The sequence below is a fragment of the Gopherus flavomarginatus genome, chromosome 1 (genome assembly GCF_025201925.1).
Source record: "Gopherus flavomarginatus isolate rGopFla2 chromosome 1, rGopFla2.mat.asm, whole genome shotgun sequence".
NCBI lineage: Eukaryota > Metazoa > Chordata > Testudines > Testudinidae > Gopherus > Gopherus flavomarginatus.
In genome coordinates, this window is record NC_066617.1 from 318,055,246 (window position 1) to 318,072,860 (window position 17,615).

Consider the following 17,615-nt stretch of genomic DNA (forward strand, 5'->3'; position numbering starts at 1 on the left):
ACTGAGCCCCTAATTCAGTGCTACAGTTTCTACTGGGTGACACAGTACCCAAAATGTAGGCATTGCAAAGCTGAGCGCAAGTCTCTTAGTGGATCTAGCACCACCTCCTGCTCTTGCGCAGATGTAAATTAGCAGTAACTCCATTGACTTTAATGGAGTTTTCCTCAAGTGTAAGTGGGATCAGAACCAGGCCTATGTGGTATTTGGCATCCAAACTAATCAGCACTCTGTACAATAAAAGGAAGAGCACGTATTGCCAGTGGTTAGAGAAGCATTTCTTGCACTTTCAAAAGCTGAGCCTATTTTCAGGAAAATGAACCCAGCCATGTGGGTTTAAATACCTACACATTTTAATGTATGCATCTTCTTCCCACCTCTGCACCCAGCTAGTCCTTTGTTTTCCCCATGCCCCCCATATTTGGGACACATTGATGTAGATATTTGTAATAGGAGGCTTTCTCTCCTTTCACACAAGGTGTGATGGGCAGCAAAATAGTCAATACTGTAAAGTATCATAACTGTCATATGAGTTAGCATCCTTTGACATTGATAGGGTAGATCACACCAAAGAGCTATTGTATCAGGTCTCTGTGAACTCTGCCACTTGATCACATTTTGAAGTTTCTCTTCACAGCCACAGCAGCTGACTTAAATAAAATAGAGAGAGGGGAGAACAACTGAGAGGTGTCTCTGCCTGCCACCAGTGGGCTACTGCTGCTAGTGTATGTGAAAGGAATGTGGGAATTGCCAGACTGGAGCAGACCTGAGATCCATCTAGTCTAGGATCCTGTTACTGATAGCAGCGAACACCAGATGCTTCAGAGGAAGGTATAAGGACCCTGCAGCAAGAGATTTAGCATTGCTTCCAAAACTTTGTGTTAGCATTAACAGTAAAAACTCTGGATATTCTTGTTAACAATGTAAATTGCCAATTTTTTTTTTTAATTTTGCTGGGCTTTTGGCCTCAATGATATCCTGCAGCAGTAGGTTTTATGGTCTAATTACATATTATGTGAAAAAGTATTTCCTTTTATCAATTTTGAATTGCCTGCCTTTTTAATTTAATGTCCCCTTGTTGTGTTATGAGACAGGAGAACAGAAGCTCCCAATTTACCTTCTCTAATCCAGTCATTATTTTTTGTTTTCATCCTCTCCCCTCCTTTCCATTCTTGCTTCTTGAGTGATTTTCCATGCCCAATATCATTCTCATCACCCTCATCTGAACGCCTCCACCACCTCTAATTCTGCAGTAACCTTTTTGTGATGGGCTGAGGCTGAGACAGAGAACAGCCCTATGAGGTGCTTAAAATGCTCTGATTGACTGAGCTATACAGCTTGCTGTACAGACTTCACTAACCAAGTTTCTAATTGACCAAGATGTGTTTATTTTCTATGTATGGGTCAAACATCTACTCCCCTAACTGGCTGTCACAGATATCTGCCTCTCTGGGCATTCTGGTGCAATCATCCATTATAAATATTTCTAAGGACCCTATTTCCTCAGTGTCTAAGGCCTGGTTTACACTAGGAATTTACATTTGGTATAGCTACATCTCTCAAGGGTGTGAAAAACCCACACCCTTGAGAGATGTAGCTGTTCTGGCCTATTCGCCCTCCTTCCCATGTAGGTCTTGTCTACACTGCAACGGTGCAGCTCTAGCACATCTAATTATTGCCATACAAGCTAGAGTCAGACAACAAATACAGCAATTAATGGCAATGGCAACTATTGTCTGGGACGAGTTTTCTCTGTCTCTGACTGGGGGGACATATCTTTCAAGATTTTTTTAAGGTGTGTCTCCAAAGCAACTTAAGCTCCGAGCAATGTAGTTATGCTGACCTAATCTTCTAGTGTTGACCAGGCTGTAGTCTTTGTTTCAAGGAAAGATTTGTGCATTTGAAATTATAATTTAGCTGACATTTCTGCCACACTATCCCCACACAGTAATAAATCCCATCCAGGGAGCAGGCAATTATTCATAGAAATACACACACAATAACAAAACAAGCTCTGTTACATGTTCCTAGAACTTTAATGCTTTATGGGCCATACCCAGCCCAGGGAAAAAGTAGCACTAACAGGTATAGGGTATGTTGTGTGATAACAGGATTCAAAAGCTGCATTTGTTTATCTCATACTCATTCATAAAATCATGGAGATCAGCACAAGCTTTTCGGCGAGTGGTGGCTTTGCATGTGTTACCATCTGGAATCTCCTCTATCCAAGTTTGTGAATCGAGCAAATATTGCATCCTATGTAACAATTACAGTAACAAAGGAGATGTTAGTTAATGTTGAAAGACAGCTTTGCCTAAAGTATGTGAAGAGTATAAACCCTGGGGGGTCTGATTCATCCTTGGGCTAACAACTGTATGGTCAATGGTGTTGCACCAGCTGTGAATCTGGCCCTAGGCCAGATGAACATTGCCTGGTTTCAGGTTTTGCAGCAAACATGAAACCTGATCTGGGCTCACCAATAGGTTCGCTTAAATTTGAACAAGTTTTGGATTAGGGCAGTCTCAGGATGATTTATGGTTTGGGGTTTAAACCAAGGTAAATGTGGTGGACTGGGCTAAATTTCACCTTGAGTTTGGGAGTTCAAAATTTTGTGAAGGGAAATGAAAAAAAATCATACAAACCAGAATTGTTGAAACTCCCCAGTTCAGCAAGAGGACTTGCTACAGTGGTGCAAGGGGGTACACAGAGGAGTAATAGGATAAAATTGGAGTAAAGATATATAGCCAGAAACTCAAGAGACATACAGTGAGAGCTATTAGGTGGTGGCCAACCAGAAAGATGGTGAAAACCATAGTGCTTTGCCTTCAGCTATTTAAAACTGGACTGGAGAAAGCACCATAGGGAATAGCCTCTAACATGATGAGAAATGCTTTGGGGCCCTATCTGAGGCCTACTGAAGAAAATAGAAGCCTGTCCATTGACTTCAATTAGCTTTGGATCAGGCTACAAGTTGTCCTGGAACTGGGCCCACAGATTTTACTCAGTCCTTCCTGAGGCAAACTCCTACTTCATGCAATGGAAGAGGCCTTGATTTTGAGAGTTGCTCTGTCCCCATATACTCAGCACAGGCAGGTAATTATGCATGCAAACATGCAGCTGTGCATGCAGAATAGGTAACTGGGCAGTTACCTGCTTGGGTCAAGCAGCTGCATGTTACAGTGCAATGACCATTTTACCTGTGCCACTGCATATTTTGCAGATGGACGAGGGCAGCATAATCAGTGCCTGAATAAGGGCCTCAAAATTTGGCTCAATCCTTTAAAAAAAGAGCATTCTAATAAAAAAAGTACTCAGTTTCAGACTTCCCTGGAAGATAATAGATCTTGGCACATCTGACTCACAGGTCGCTTCACAGTTCAGTATCTGTTGATAGACCTTGCAACATCAGTCACTATTGCTTATAAAGGAGGCACTTTACTTACTTGTTGTTGCAGTCAACGGTTTGCCCATCTCTCCCCATCAGAAGGTATTGTTTGCCAGCCTCCACCTTTAATTCGCAAGATGAATGCTTTAAAAACTGTCGGAGATCACCTATCTGGATGGTTTCATCACCAGCTATTGTGGAAACAAAGCAAGCGCCATAAACCACTTCTGTCTGATACTAGTAAAGAGAAAAAGTCTGTAGTGTTCACAGTAAGAACTATGTTTTTTTGACAGTAAAATAAACATTTAGGGACAGATTGTCCAGTATCTTGCACTCCATGGAGTCATGTACACCATTGCCAAGCAAGTGTACATCATTTCCATTCACTTTTAGTAGCTTTTTAAAGCCACTCGACACTGGTGTAAATGACACACAGGCTGTAGGGCACTGGAGGGTCTAGCCCAGCAGTTCCCAAATTGTGGGTCAGCACCCCAACTGCGGTCACACCATCAGCAGCTGGGAGTGCTGCTATCCCTATTGTGCATAGGCCACCATTTTGTGCCACATAGTGTGACCTCCCATGTACCGCATCCTCTATGCAGCATGATCTCACACATAAGGTACGTGTGAAGTCACTCTGTGTGGAGGATGCCATCTGCTCTTTGAAATGGTGTCCTCTAGGCAGTCTAGTGTTCTGGACAGAAAGACTTCATTAAAATGAGGTTATGCCAGCAAAAAGCTTGGGAACCCCAGGTCTATCTCTTATCACATACTCTTCAAATCTGAAACAGATTTTTTTGTCCTAGCATTTTATTAACCACCTCTTAAAGCACTGAACACTATCAGGGTTGATTGCTACTAATAAATATTTGACAGTGCTCACTTTATCCTCAGGCACATAGGATATCTGTCACCATTGCATTCCATTTGTCACCACTGCACATACATGGTGAGGGATTTTATGTGGAAATCTAATAATGAAATGCAATAAACTGTTACTGACTCCTCAACCCTGAGCACTTATCCACTCGCACCTCCCAAAACAATTAAGAAATAAAGCTTAAGTTTCCAACACTAATATTGACTTTGTCTGCCTAGCGTTTGCTAAATTACTTAGTCTCAGTTGCAGTAGACTCCATTAGAATACTTAAATCTATCAATTTCTACAGCTCTCTGTTCTACTGGCAAACCAGGAAATCTAGGATCCCACAGATCAGACGCAGTGCTTTGTTCCAAAACCTAGTTTCCCAATGGAGCTAGCTGAAAAATTTCAGCTGGAATTTCTCTTAAGGTGCGTTTACACTGGAGCTGATCAGAGTGACCAGATGTTAAGGGGAAAATATCTGGACCGCCATGGGGTGGGGGTGGGGGGGCTTTTTTTTTTTTTTAAAACTAACTCGTCCAGGAGTTCGGAGGCAATTCGGTGGAGAGCCGTTCAGTCGCGGATGGCCTTTGGAGGTATTTCTGTGCGAGATAATAAACCTTGCAGCCAAAGACAGAAGCACCCGCCACCAAAATACTGCCGAAGACCATCTGCGACTGAAGGACTCTCCACCGAATTGCTGCCGAAGACCAGGAAACAAAATATTGGGACAAATGGCATCCCGACTGTACTCTGGTAGGGACGCCGGACAAACTCCTCAAAATCAGGACAGTCCCTATTTTATCGGGATGTCTGGTCACCCTAGAGCTGATAGATGTGAACTCCAGCTCACAGACACAAGCTAGCTCTAACCAAGCTGGTGCAATAAAAATGCAAAGTGTAGCTGCAGTGGTGTGAACATCCCAAGTACCACCCCATCTGAGACCATACATACGTGCTCAGGGCAGCGAGCCCTTCTCACCACTCATGCTGCCACAGCTACCGGTCCCTATTTAGCACATTACCTCACTTATTGCTAGTGCTGGTATGTCTGCTGAAGCTGGAATTACAACTTCCAGCTCTAATGTAGACATACTCTTAGTATAAGACAAGATAGATGCACACAGCTGGACAATGAAAGTCAAAGGAAATGAAACAATATTGGTCAGCGTGATAGGCAGTGGTCTTTGCACAGTTATTGTCATTGTCAAGTTTATTGCAGGCATCACAGCAAAGAGGAATTTTAAGGAGAATGAGATAGCTTTGCAGATGTTCGCTGGAAGCTTCTCTCAAGAATGAGGGGCAACACTGGCAAAAAGCGCAAAGATGCTTGTTTGAAAGTGTAACCAGTGAATGATGGAGGCTGGCATCATGGGCCACTTGGAAATGGTTTTGCTTTACTAACTACTGCATTCACTACCAGGCAAAGTAAAGGCTATAATCACACCTTGACAGGGAACATCTTGCTTCCTGAAGTACCACAAAGTGATTTCAAATAATCAGTTCATTTGCACTCACCCCAGAGAGATAGTTCATGACTGCTATGCCTATTTTACAGATGGGCAAACTGAGGTGCATAGAAGATGAATAATTTACTCAACAACACAAGGAAAGTCAAAGACAAATGCTGGGAATGGAGTCCAGAATACCAGATCTTTGTTCTAACTACTAGACAATGCTTCCTGCCATGCAGGAGCTTCTCACAGACAGAAGAACTGTACTAGACTGTAAATCTTTCCTTTCCAGATAAAAGAAGCAACCATCTTCTTCATAAAAAGGGCAAAGCAAATAGTTCTATACATTACTGGGAGCAAATAAGCCATGGGAACATGTCAATATTTAGACGAAGTTCTTTGTGCAGGGACTATGCTTCCTTTTAGGTGCTCAGATATGCTGATGGGGGCCATAGAATCATAGAAATGTAGAACTGGAAGGGACTTGGATGGGTTATTTAGTCCAGTCGCCTACAAATACCTAGATCTGTGAGGCCACTCAGGGAATGTCTACACAGCAAAGAAAAACCCACAGCTGGCCCGTGCCAGGTGACTTGAGCTGCAGGGCTGTTTCATTGCTGTGTGGACTTCCAGGCTCAGGCTGGACCCAAGACTCTAGGGCCCTGTGGGATGGAAGGGTCCTAGAGCTTGGACTTCAGCCCCAGGTTGAAGCCTACCCAGCAATGAAACAGCTCTACAGCTTAGTGTGGCTAGATGCCCGGTTTTCAACTGGAAAGTCCAGTCAAAAAGGGGACCTGACAGTGTCCAGACAGATCTACTGACCAGACACCCAAAGTCCAGTTACTGTGGGTGAGGGAGACGGGCAGATGTCAGGTCATCACCACCACCAACCCCTACTCACCCGGGGCCACGTCCTACCTGCGTTGGGTGGCTGCAGCTTCCAGGCCCAGTTCTGCAGGTGAGTCCCTCCCGACCCAGGCAGAGGGGAGCGAGGAGCAAGAGGGAAAAAGCAGTGAATGATGAGGGGAGAGGGAAAGAGGCAGGGCAAGTGTGGGGCCTCGGGAGAAGAGGCAGGGCAGGGGAGTTTCCAGCACTGGTGATGGAGAGCCCGGTTTTTAAATATTACAATATTGGCAACCCTACCGCAGCCCGAGTCCTGTGACCTGAATCAGCTGGCATGAGCCAGTCACAGGTTTTTCTTTGCTGTATAGACATACCCTCAGGTCATCCTTACAGCTGACATATTATTCAAAAATTCTGCTTCTTTTGGACATTGCTGTGGAATCCTCTGGAATAAGGAACTCCCCAGCAGGCACAGATCAGGCAGGGATAGTTCCCATGCCTCCCTCACCACAACCGGAGAGCAGCGGGGATGGTGAGTGGCTGCAGTGTGCTGTGCTCTACTATCCTCAGGTGATGTGTGGTCCCTAGAGGAGGAGAGGTGTTACCTGACACCAGTTAGAATAGTCCCCTGTAACCTGCATGAGGGATGGGCCTGAGAACTCTGGAACTGGGTCTCAGTTTCTTCTCTTTTATTCCCCTTCTCCTGGCCACATTTCTGGGGGAAGGTTGTCCTCCTTTGTTGGGTGCTCCCTTAGGCTCTGGTACTGCTCTTACTGGGGGTCCTACCGCCCAGCTGAGAGGCAGGCAATGGAAAACCCAGAGCTATTCTCTCCTCCCAGCCCTCTGCTGCTGGTGAATGGGAGAAAGGATGGCAGCTTCACAGAGCACAGCCGGCTTACATCCAAGGAAAGCAGCGGGAAGCAGCTGCGGGGAGAAATTGGTGGGCCTGGTTCAAACCCTCCGGTTTAAAACTCTCAGGGTCGGGTCAGGGACCCATTTTCCATTCATAATCAACCACAAATTTTCTTCTTAACACAGTTACCTTGAAGGGCCACAATTTAGAGCAGAGAGCCACTACTCAGACCTAGGTCAATAACAAACATTAATAAAGATACTAAAAGTCTATTGTTGCTTTGATATACAGCTTTTAAAACCTATCTGAAGCTTTATTTAAATTGTATAAAGATGAAGAGATTTAGGAAGAAAAGCCTTTAAAAAACAAAGACACTGGTTTTATGGCTCATTACAATCCACTAACTCACCTTTGTCCTATGACTGCAGAGGTGTTCACTGGCCACTTCATTTTGAAGCGTTTCTTGCAACATGTGTTAACTCTCTGTGCTTAACAATCTGTTTCACCTTGTATTTAGCTGTGACTTCAGTGTAAACCCTACCTATGCCAATGGAAGGGATTCTTGTTGGCATAGGTAATCTAGATCCCTAAGAGGTGGTAGCTAGGTCGACGGAAGAAATCGTATGTCTACCTAGTGCCATCTACACAGGGACCTAGGTCAGCTTAACTACCTCACTCAGTGGTGTGGCTTTTCCACACCCCTGACTGACATAGTTAAACCAATCAAATTTTCTAGTATAGACCAAGCCTGAGTACCTTTCCCAGATCTGAAGAAGAGCTCTGTGAAGCTCAAATGTTTGTCTCTTTCGCCAACAGGAATTGGTCCAGTAAAATATATGATCTCATCCACTTTGTCTCTTTGAAAAACCAAAGTAGTCATTTATTTAAAATGGTTTAAGCTCACATTCATTCTTCAAAGCACGCAAACCTAATGGTTGTCATCGGCTATCCCTCGATATGAGGATGTCATCTGCCAGGGGGAAAAGTCATTGATGAGACTTGAGATGGTTGAGGAGTCCAATCCATGCTCTACAGGTTCTCCCACATATGTGACTGGTATCTTCCTGGAGAGAGCACAGCTGCTGGCCAGGATGCTATACATGCTCCTTCCTTCTCAGCTTTTTGAGCTAGGTGATTCTCTTCAAAACGGGCTGAGGATTGATGTATGATGTGGCACTATCGCAGTCTATTGCTAGCCAGCTCAACCCAGATCATGGGGTCAATGCCTCTCTTCTTAAGATACTTTCAGGGTGTCTTTGTAATGTTTCCTCAGTGCCCTGCAAGTCCTCATGCCATGATTAAGTTGAGAAAAGAGGACTTGCTTCAGAATACTAGTATCAGTCATCCATACACAATGACCAGCCCAGCGAAGTTGATGTTTCATAATCTTCACCTCAACATTGGTGATGTTAGCTACAGAGAGAATGCTGGCATTGGTGTTTCAGTGCTTAGTGTAGCAGGCAGAATCAGAAAATCTACATCTCCAGTGCTGCTGACCTGCCCTACAATAATGCATCCTAATATGATTGTGGTTTTCAACCTGTGGTTTGTGGACCCATGGGGACCTGCAGACTGTGTCTAAGATTTCCAAAGGGATCTGCACCTCCATTCAAAATTTTGTAGGGGTCCGTAAATGAAAGAAGGTTGAAAACCACATAAGACATTCATTTCCCAGACATAACAGGGATCATAATAAGAACATAAGAACGGCCATACTGGGTCAGACCAAAGGTCCATCTAGCCCAGTATCCTGTCTTCCGACAGCGGCCAATGCCAGATGCCCCCAGAGGGAATGAACAGAACAGGTAATGATCAAGTGATCCATCCCCTGTTGCTCATTCCCAACTTCTGGCAAACAGACTAATCTCTGTGTGAAAATGGGTCAGATGATCTTATTCTAGTTCTGGGCCAGAAAGTCATGGATTTCAATATTACGTCAGGACTTGGGCTTGAGTTCATTGCTGGGGTTAAGAACCTACCTCTAGGGGGAGAGAGAAGGTGCCCAGATACAAGAGTGACTAGAATGACAGAACACAAAAATACTAACACAGCAGTGCATTACGGGTAGTGGTGCTGCACTGTTTTACTACTTGGGTAGGACATAAAAGTAAGGTCACTTCTACCTGCTTCTAGCAACATTTCAGATGGAATTTTGAGGTCTCATGACATGTTCTGAAAAGAGCAGATAGCGCCACTGTGCTGGCCAAATTCCCCTTCTGAATACAATGCAAAATAGCAGGCATAACTATGGCACATATACAAATCTTAACAACAATTAAAAGCCATCTCAAACTGTTTACAAGATATTGCTGTGCTCATAGTGACTCCTGGCTTCTTACAGTCTCTGCACTATAAAGTATTATGGGATATCTGGAGTGTGAAAAGTTCTGGATATAGAATATCAGGGTTGGAAGGGACCTTGGGAGGTCATCTAGTTTAACCCCCTGCTCAAAGCAGGACCAATCCCCAGACAGATTTTTGCCCCAGATCCCTAAATGGCCCCCTCAAGGATTTAACTCACTACCCTGGGTTTAGCAGGTCAATATTCTAACCACTGAACTATCCTATACAAAACCTAATCCTAAAGTTGAATATTTCAAAGCTAATAGGATTTCAGTGTGTCGTAAAACAATATTAACCCTTGAAGCCCAACTCTAAGAAAATTTTATTTATTCACTAGTTTAAACTTACATCAATTTTACATACACTATTTCAAATCCAAAGAAAAAAGCCGTTCAGTAATATATGCTCTCCTACATGGGCATTACTCCCTTGAGTAATACAGCAAGTGCTGCAGATTTGTTGTGTAGTACAAGACTTGTAGGGCATGTATGCCACATAGTGGACCCAATTTCCCTTACAGCTAGGAATGCAAAGGAAAACAAAGATGGATTGGGCTTGCTTACTTGAGCAACTATGTCATTTTGCCTCAGGCCCATTGTAGTTAAATTGCCATCAGTTTTTTAAATTCTTATGGCTTGTAGGTAACTGTATGACTCATGCTGTAGTCTGATAAGTGTTCAAATCCATGGGGGGATTGTAACTATCTGAGAAATCACCATAATAGGCTGGGAGAATAAGAGCAAAGAGAACCTTGCAGTCTATGGACTTTCTGGCTAAGACTCTGCAGATTTCCTAGAATTAACACTGTTCCTAGCATCCTCACCCTTCATATAGACAATGCCAAGGACTGCATTATTCTACCTGCTGCACTTGGAAACCACTGAGTTCACATAAGCTCTCTCTGGACCCACACACCCAGGACCTGATCATCTGCCAAAAACTGATCCACTGGGCACATAACAAAAGTTCTGCTCATCCAGGTGTGGCTACTGCTCATTCAGGCAAAGATGAGTGCCTTCATTCCATCTCATCAGGGGAATGAACCATCAAGGCAGGAGTGACCATGAAAGTTTTTGGAACTTTTATGTTTTTCAGTTTGCTCTGGGAAGGCAAACCTCCCAGCTACAAGACCAAGAGGTTGACAAGCTACTACAACTAACTGATGTCCACAAGGGCTGAACTTCCCCTAGGATATTATCCACCCTCTCCCCCCACAACTACTGTGAAGACTGTCCTGGTTTACTGATGAAGTAGGTAAATGGAAGTGTGTAGGCAGGGGACTGGAATGGTGGTGCACAAAACCTGCTTTGAACCCACCCACCATTAGCACAAAGTCTTCTGCAGGACTGCTCCACTGCAGCAATGGAAGAAAAGACAATCGTCTTCTCTTCTGTCATCACAGATACAAAATCCAAGCTTGAAGGGCTACTCTGTCTAGTTCACCAGCTAACTGGACTTCATAATCCATCCATTGGCTCTGAGCAGCAAATACTGTGGAGAGTTCTCATACTATAACATGAGAATGATCAACTGAATCTGAGAGAAGCTTTCAAAAGACAGGAAACCTTAACCTGGACCAGATAGGTCTAACCATTCTCTAACCCAATACAATTCAACTCTATCACACTAAACGAGGATTTAGAAACTTTGAGAAATATTTGAGCCACTATCTGTAAAACAAAACCACCTTCTTCTTAGCTGGTAAAATCCAGTAAGTAACAAATCCTGTCCACCAAGAAAAGAAAAGACCAGTGTCTTCCCTTCAAAGACACAAACTGGTATGCAAGACGTGTGTGAAAATATCTAATCATAAAACTCTCCACTGGACTTCTCTCCCTGAAAGGGAATATGTACTGCTCCTAGGGGGCAGCATTTTATTCCTTCAGTCTTCTGGAAAGATTCGCTGGTTCATTTGAACCAAAGCTTTTGGAGGCTCTAAAATGTTTAGATCTATTTTCACCATGTTTGTCTCCCACTGGGATTGGAGCTGACAATGTGCTGAAACAGCATGAGAAAGGCAGGCCTCTGGGTATTCCTAGCTGGAACAGGAGTGGAAGTCCAGTCCTGCTTTCATAAGATTCCCAGCTTTACTTTACAGACTCAGAGAGGTTTGGATGGCCTGTATAACTATTCCGATTTGGGGTGATTACTCTAAACTGAATTCCAACTTGAAACCTGTTCCTGTTCACCCATTGTTAGTATGGTTGTACCTAATTACTAGCAAATGTCTATCTCAATCCTGCCTTTAAAACAAACAGATTTTTCATTAGCTCTCTAGTACAACGGCCTGGGCATTTCTGTTAAAAGATAGAAAATGGAACTATTGAATGAGTATTATTGTCCTTAGAATGCCACCAGTTTGGTAGAAAAAATTACTTTCCTAGCAGAAGGCCAGATTTTGCCGTAAATGAATGCAAAGTTTATACTTACCGACTTTTAGGATTCTTTGGATTTTGGTCTCATAATAATCAAAAGCATTCTTCTGGGTCATCCCCAGGATCTCTACATTATACGCTGCAACAGGATAGTATTTGTATGAGGACGGATGCAAATATTAAATAGAGTACAGAAAAGAAAATCAAATACACTTTAAGTGGTTTCCAGCACGGAGGCAGGTGTGCTATCAAGTGGTACATGAGAGAGCTGGAAATCTGAAAGACAGCTGGTAAAGTATGTACTTGTCAAGGCAGACACCAAATAGGAGTTTGTGGGGTTGAACCCCCTCTTCCAAATGTGACATTATCCTCCCACTGGGAGATAGACCAGACTATATTAGTAGGTTTCCTGGACTGCTGCACTGGGAAAGGCCTGTCTTTGTCCTACCACTGCATTCATGTGCACACCACTAAAGCTGCTGAGCCAGATTCTTCCTCCAGTATCTCTTGCACCCTGCATACCCTAGAGAGGAGCCAGCCAGCCAAACACATGAAGAGGTATTTAGCTGGCTCAGCAGGTTTGGGAAGGAAGGAAATGCTAGAAGGAGTCACCTACTGTTTGCTATCCCATTTCCAACCAGAAGAGAGGGATAGTTTGGTGGCTGAGGCATTAGGTTAGGCTATGGGAGATCAAGGTTCAATTCCCTACTCATGGATGTTTTGGGTGGCCTTGGGCAAGTCATGCAGCCTCTCTGTGCCTATCTGCACAGCACTTCCCTACCTTGCTGGGGTGTTTTGAGGAAAATAGGTTATAGAGTGTGAAGCTATTAGAGATCTACTGATGAAAATTGCTATATAAGAAATGGGCCTTATTATTATTACCTAACACCAGGGACTATAAGGTCAGAGGTTCCAGTGCCACTGGTCTTCTCTGAACCAGAGTAACATACTGGTATGCATTCTTTCTTAAGCCCCAACCCCTCACTCAGCCAGACTTCTCATCATCCACTCACTGCCCTTCTCCCCAGCCCAGATGAATTCCTTGGAAACCTCTCCTTTTCTCTTCCCTGTCCAGAATGACTGCCCTAATACCCACTCATCTCCCCATCCCAGACAGACTCCAAGCAGTCACTCTGCTCAGTTTAGGGGAGGTTCATTATAGAGAGAATTTACCACTATAGATATAAGGGTCAAAATGAACTGAATGAATTCTCCCCTGACAGCTAGCTGGGAAGGGGAGAGACTTCTAGAGCAAACTGTTTTTACTCAGCTTAGATATCCAGCAGATAGAGCTGTATTGCTCAAAATGATCAACTTTGGCTGGTGTTGGGTTACAAATCACTTTAGTACTGAATGCAGGGGTAGTGAAATGCTGTTACCAAAGTTGTAATTATTGTAGGAATATAGGGAAACAGGGCTGTGCTTAACCTGTCCCAAATGAGGGGGTCACCCTCAGCTGAAAACACCTCATTAAGCCAGGAGCTTGAATGCCAGAGCCCTGTAAAAGTAGAGGGGTGGGGACATTCTTCCCAGTCTGGAGATGTGGCCCCTTCCCCAAGGGTCCTTCCTGGAGTGGTTTAACCTGTTACCCCGATTGTTCAAAAAAAGAACTAAATAGATTACATTAAGAGCCTCTTTGTTATTTTAAATGCTCAGTCAGAGCTGAAATCACTTGAGATGGGGCAGTGTTTCTGAACAGCCTACAAAGAGCTGACAATTGCTAAGAGACTGATGTGCAGCGGTCACAGCAGAGAGGCAGATGGCAGCAGAAGATGACTGACAATTGGCTGGCAAATGAGTCGCTGGTGAGCTAGAGAGGCGCAGCCAGCAGGGTGGGTGGCAGAGAGGTGCGGTGAACAGGTCGCCAGCAGGAGCAGTTGTTGGGAGCAACTGGTGAGTGGCTCACAGAGAGGCTGGCAAAAAGGTGTGGCCAGAAGGGCAGCTGGCCGCAGGGTGTCTGGCAGAGATGGGCAGCGTGTGAGTTCCTGAGTAGTGGAGTGAGTAAGGTGCCTTTACTCCCCTCCTCCACACAGGGTGGGAGGTGAACTCTGCAGATGCACCTCTGAATTCTGGGTCTGCACTGACCAAGAAAAGCAACTGTGAGTGGGGTGCAAAGACAGATTAGGTAAGTGAAAGGGACTTTTGGGTTGCTGGACTTAAGAACCTGAGGTGAATAGGACACTACCTAACTTACTTGGGGTCAGTCTTTTGCTCAGGGTTTAGGTTTATAAACCCGTTTGAGGTGTTTTCTCAAATTAACACTGAGTCACTTCCCTCCTTTTATTAAACATTTCTTTTCTACACTCAGCCTCTGTGCTTCCAAGTGGGGAAGTATTGCCTCTCAGAGGCACCATGGGTGGTGTGTAATTTTCCCAGGATCCTGGGTGGGGGCTCAAGCCAGTTCTGTGTTGTACTGATGGAAAGGAACACTAGATATTGAAACCCACTCCTGGTTGCTGCTGGCTGCACCTGGCAAAAGGTTCACACAGAGAAACACCAAGTTTAAAAGACATTGACAAACATCTTTCATGCCTTACCATAGTCTACAACAGAGTGGTAGCATGCAAAGCTTTCCCGTGTATCCGCTGCAATGGCTTTACTGAAAGTCATTCTTCTTTGTGGACAGGGACCTAGATTGAACAATTTAAATATATTCAACAGTCCCACTCTATCCTAAGAGAAACAAATGATCGGAAGCTGAAACTAGACAAATTCAGACTTGAAATAAGGCACAATTTTTTAACACTGCAGGTAACTAACCATTGGAACATGTACCCAGGGATGTGATGAAATTTTTTATCATATTGAAACTTTAAATGAAGACTGACTAACTTTCAAACAGAAGTTATGGTCTTGGTGCAGATACTACTAGGTGAGGTTCTATGGCCTGTGTTTTGCATGTCAGACTAGATGATCATAATTGTCCCTTCCGGCCTTAAAATGAACAGCTGGCTGCTATGAAGGAATGAATTCATCTGGAACTGATTCAATCACATTTATCAATACCTTACCTTCAGCACACTGGCAAACCTCTGCATGGCACAGTTTTGATAACATGGCACTCTGTCTGGGTGCACTGTAAAATACACTGCATTTTCTCCCTAAAGAAAGGAAACAAAATAATTTAATTCTCAAGCAGCCTAAATTGGAAAAGGCAGCAATGGGCAGAGTTGCAGTTCACCTTTGCAACCGAATGCCCCCAGTGCACTGAAGGTTCTTCTGTGCAACCTGAATGAGCAACTGCAATCCCTTAACTCTATAATATTGATGGAAACTCATTGTTTGGATTCCAGCTGAACAATGTGTTTAATTTTAAACCTGTTTATTTGGTTTGTTTCATCACGTAAAACATCTGTTTAAAAAGGGACACAGTCAACACTAATTTACAAGTTTTAAATAATGTCTATTAAGGACCTTTGTCCTATAAGCCATCTTTCTATCTCTGGGCCAGATAGTGTAAATTGGTCTAGCCCAATGTTTTCATTGTGCTCAGAATTATGGCAGGTGGGGAAGGTCAGAATCTAAACATCTCAGGATGGGGGTTTAGACTGGGCTCCAAGTGGTTGCTTGCACTTTAGAGGTCTGAAGTTTGCCTGTTCTCTGCTATCCTCATCTGCTAGCAGGGGCAGTCTGAAGAGAGAAGAAAAATAGAACTTAATAACCTTACTGCTTTTAAGTCCCACAAGGAGTGGGACTTTGAGCAACCTCACATCAGGGTATCTTTCTTTTGCAAATACAGTTCACTGCCATGGCATTTACAGAGAAGATAGCAACAACTTTGTTCCCTATATTATATTGGTCTGAGGAGGCCATTGACTCTCAGAGCATGTCCACACCACAAATGAAGGTGTGACTGTAGCACAGGGAGGGAAACCTATGCTACCTTTAATCTAGCTAACACAGGTTACAATACCAGTGATGTGGTAAAACAGGCTAGTCCCTTGAGTAAAAGCCTGTTGGGGGCTCTGGGAATGTATTGAGGTTGCTAGAACCATGCCTCTATGTCTTCACTACTATTGTTATTCATGCTAGCTAGATGAAAGCTAGTGTTGGTGTGCCTACCAGGCTTCAGTCACGACTTCATTTGCAGTGTAGACATAACTTGAGAGGCACTATCTTCACTCTGGTTTGATGATGTTTACACAGAGAGCACAGCCACCTCTCACTTTCTTTGAATAGTCTCTCTTTTATTTCTCACCCATCAAGTACCATACACTGACTATTTAGCTTTATCCTGGTTTAATCAGAACTTCAGTTGTATTTTGGCTCATAAATCTGATCACTCCAAATATCAGTCATAGAGTCAAGCAAGTGTAATTTAATCTAGTTTCTGTCTGCGTATTGCTACAATTCCCAATATTCTTCTTCCTCACCCCCGGGCTCCTTTATTTTAGCAGTTAAAATGAAATCTCTGATATTTAGATGGGAATAAGAAATGCACCATATCTTTCTATAGTGTATAGAAAGCTGCTATATATGATCCCAACCAAAGCCCCAGATTCAAACAGTGCTGAAGTTTCTAAATTCTTCTGGATTTGGATTTTGCAACTAGCACCTAGCTTTAGAATAGACCATACCAAAAACTGAAACACCTCATTTCCCCCTAAAACTTTGAAATCTGTAGATAGATCTTAATTTTGCAACTTGGTTCCATTTCTAGAAATCAAAAAGTATAAATGAAATACTTTTACTGTGTCTGTGTCTGTAGAATGCCTAGCATTACAAGGCTCCGATCCTGATTGGGGACTCTAGGTTCTACTGGAAAACTCATGATATTTTGCAGTTGAAGTGTCTCCTTTCTATAAAGGACTTCTTCTAAGAAGCCTAGGCTTTGGAGTACTTAGCTGGTTTGTCGGTTGGATGTTGTAAAGGAAAAGAGATGGTCTAATACAGTGCTTCTCAAGCTATCTGATGTGGAGGACCAGCAATTTTTTTTTCCAATGTGCCAGGGACCAGTGCCATATTATAAACCTATTTGACGTTCCTATGAGGAAACTCGCCAAGGACTGGCAGCCAATGGCTCGCAGACCACCACCATTTTGAGAAGCACTGGTCTAATAAACAAAGCTCAGTGGTGGACAGATCCACAATGGAAAGCTTAAAGGAGAAAACATTATGTAAAACATCTACTGTTTCTTGAAAAATAAAAGTTCTGATGCAAATTCATCAATTAAACATTTTCTAGTTGATAACGATCCACACTACAAATACCACCACCATGTATGGCACTACTTGATCACTGTGCTAACAGTACCATCAGAGGTCAAGGTTTGAATCAACATAGAGACTGAACTAGTCTTTTTGGCCCAGATCCTCAAGACATTTAGATGTCTAACTTCCATTTAATGTATTGAGTTAGGCACCTAAATACCTTTGAGAACCAGGGCCTTTGTCCTTAGAGTTGATCCCAGAGACAAATTTAGGGAAGCTTGGTCTACTGCTGCTCATGCTCTATGCATAGGCGCCAACTTCCCCTCTTTGCCATGGGTGCTTGACTCCCCCC

The 17,615-nt window shown here is 43.5% G+C and overlaps 1 protein-coding gene across 6 annotated transcripts in view; it reads right to left on the reverse strand.

The window, feature by feature from the left end:
* Window positions 1-7: 7 nt before the first annotated feature.
* LOC127043240 (complement C4-like) overlaps window positions 8-17,615 on the reverse strand; it is a 117,246-nt gene continuing 99,638 nt past the window's right edge. For all 6 annotated transcript variants that reach the window (XM_050937110.1, XM_050937111.1, XM_050937109.1 and 3 more), the window contains 5 exons: window positions 15,124-15,213; window positions 14,650-14,742; window positions 12,168-12,251; window positions 3,441-3,573; window positions 8-2,253 (listed from right to left, as the gene is read on the reverse strand). In XM_050937110.1, the coding sequence (XP_050793067.1) occupies window positions 2,112-2,253; window positions 3,441-3,573; window positions 12,168-12,251; window positions 14,650-14,742; window positions 15,124-15,213 (542 nt within the window). In that variant the 3' untranslated portion in view covers window positions 8-2,111. The remainder of the gene's footprint in view (window positions 2,254-3,440; window positions 3,574-12,167; window positions 12,252-14,649; window positions 14,743-15,123; window positions 15,214-17,615) is intronic.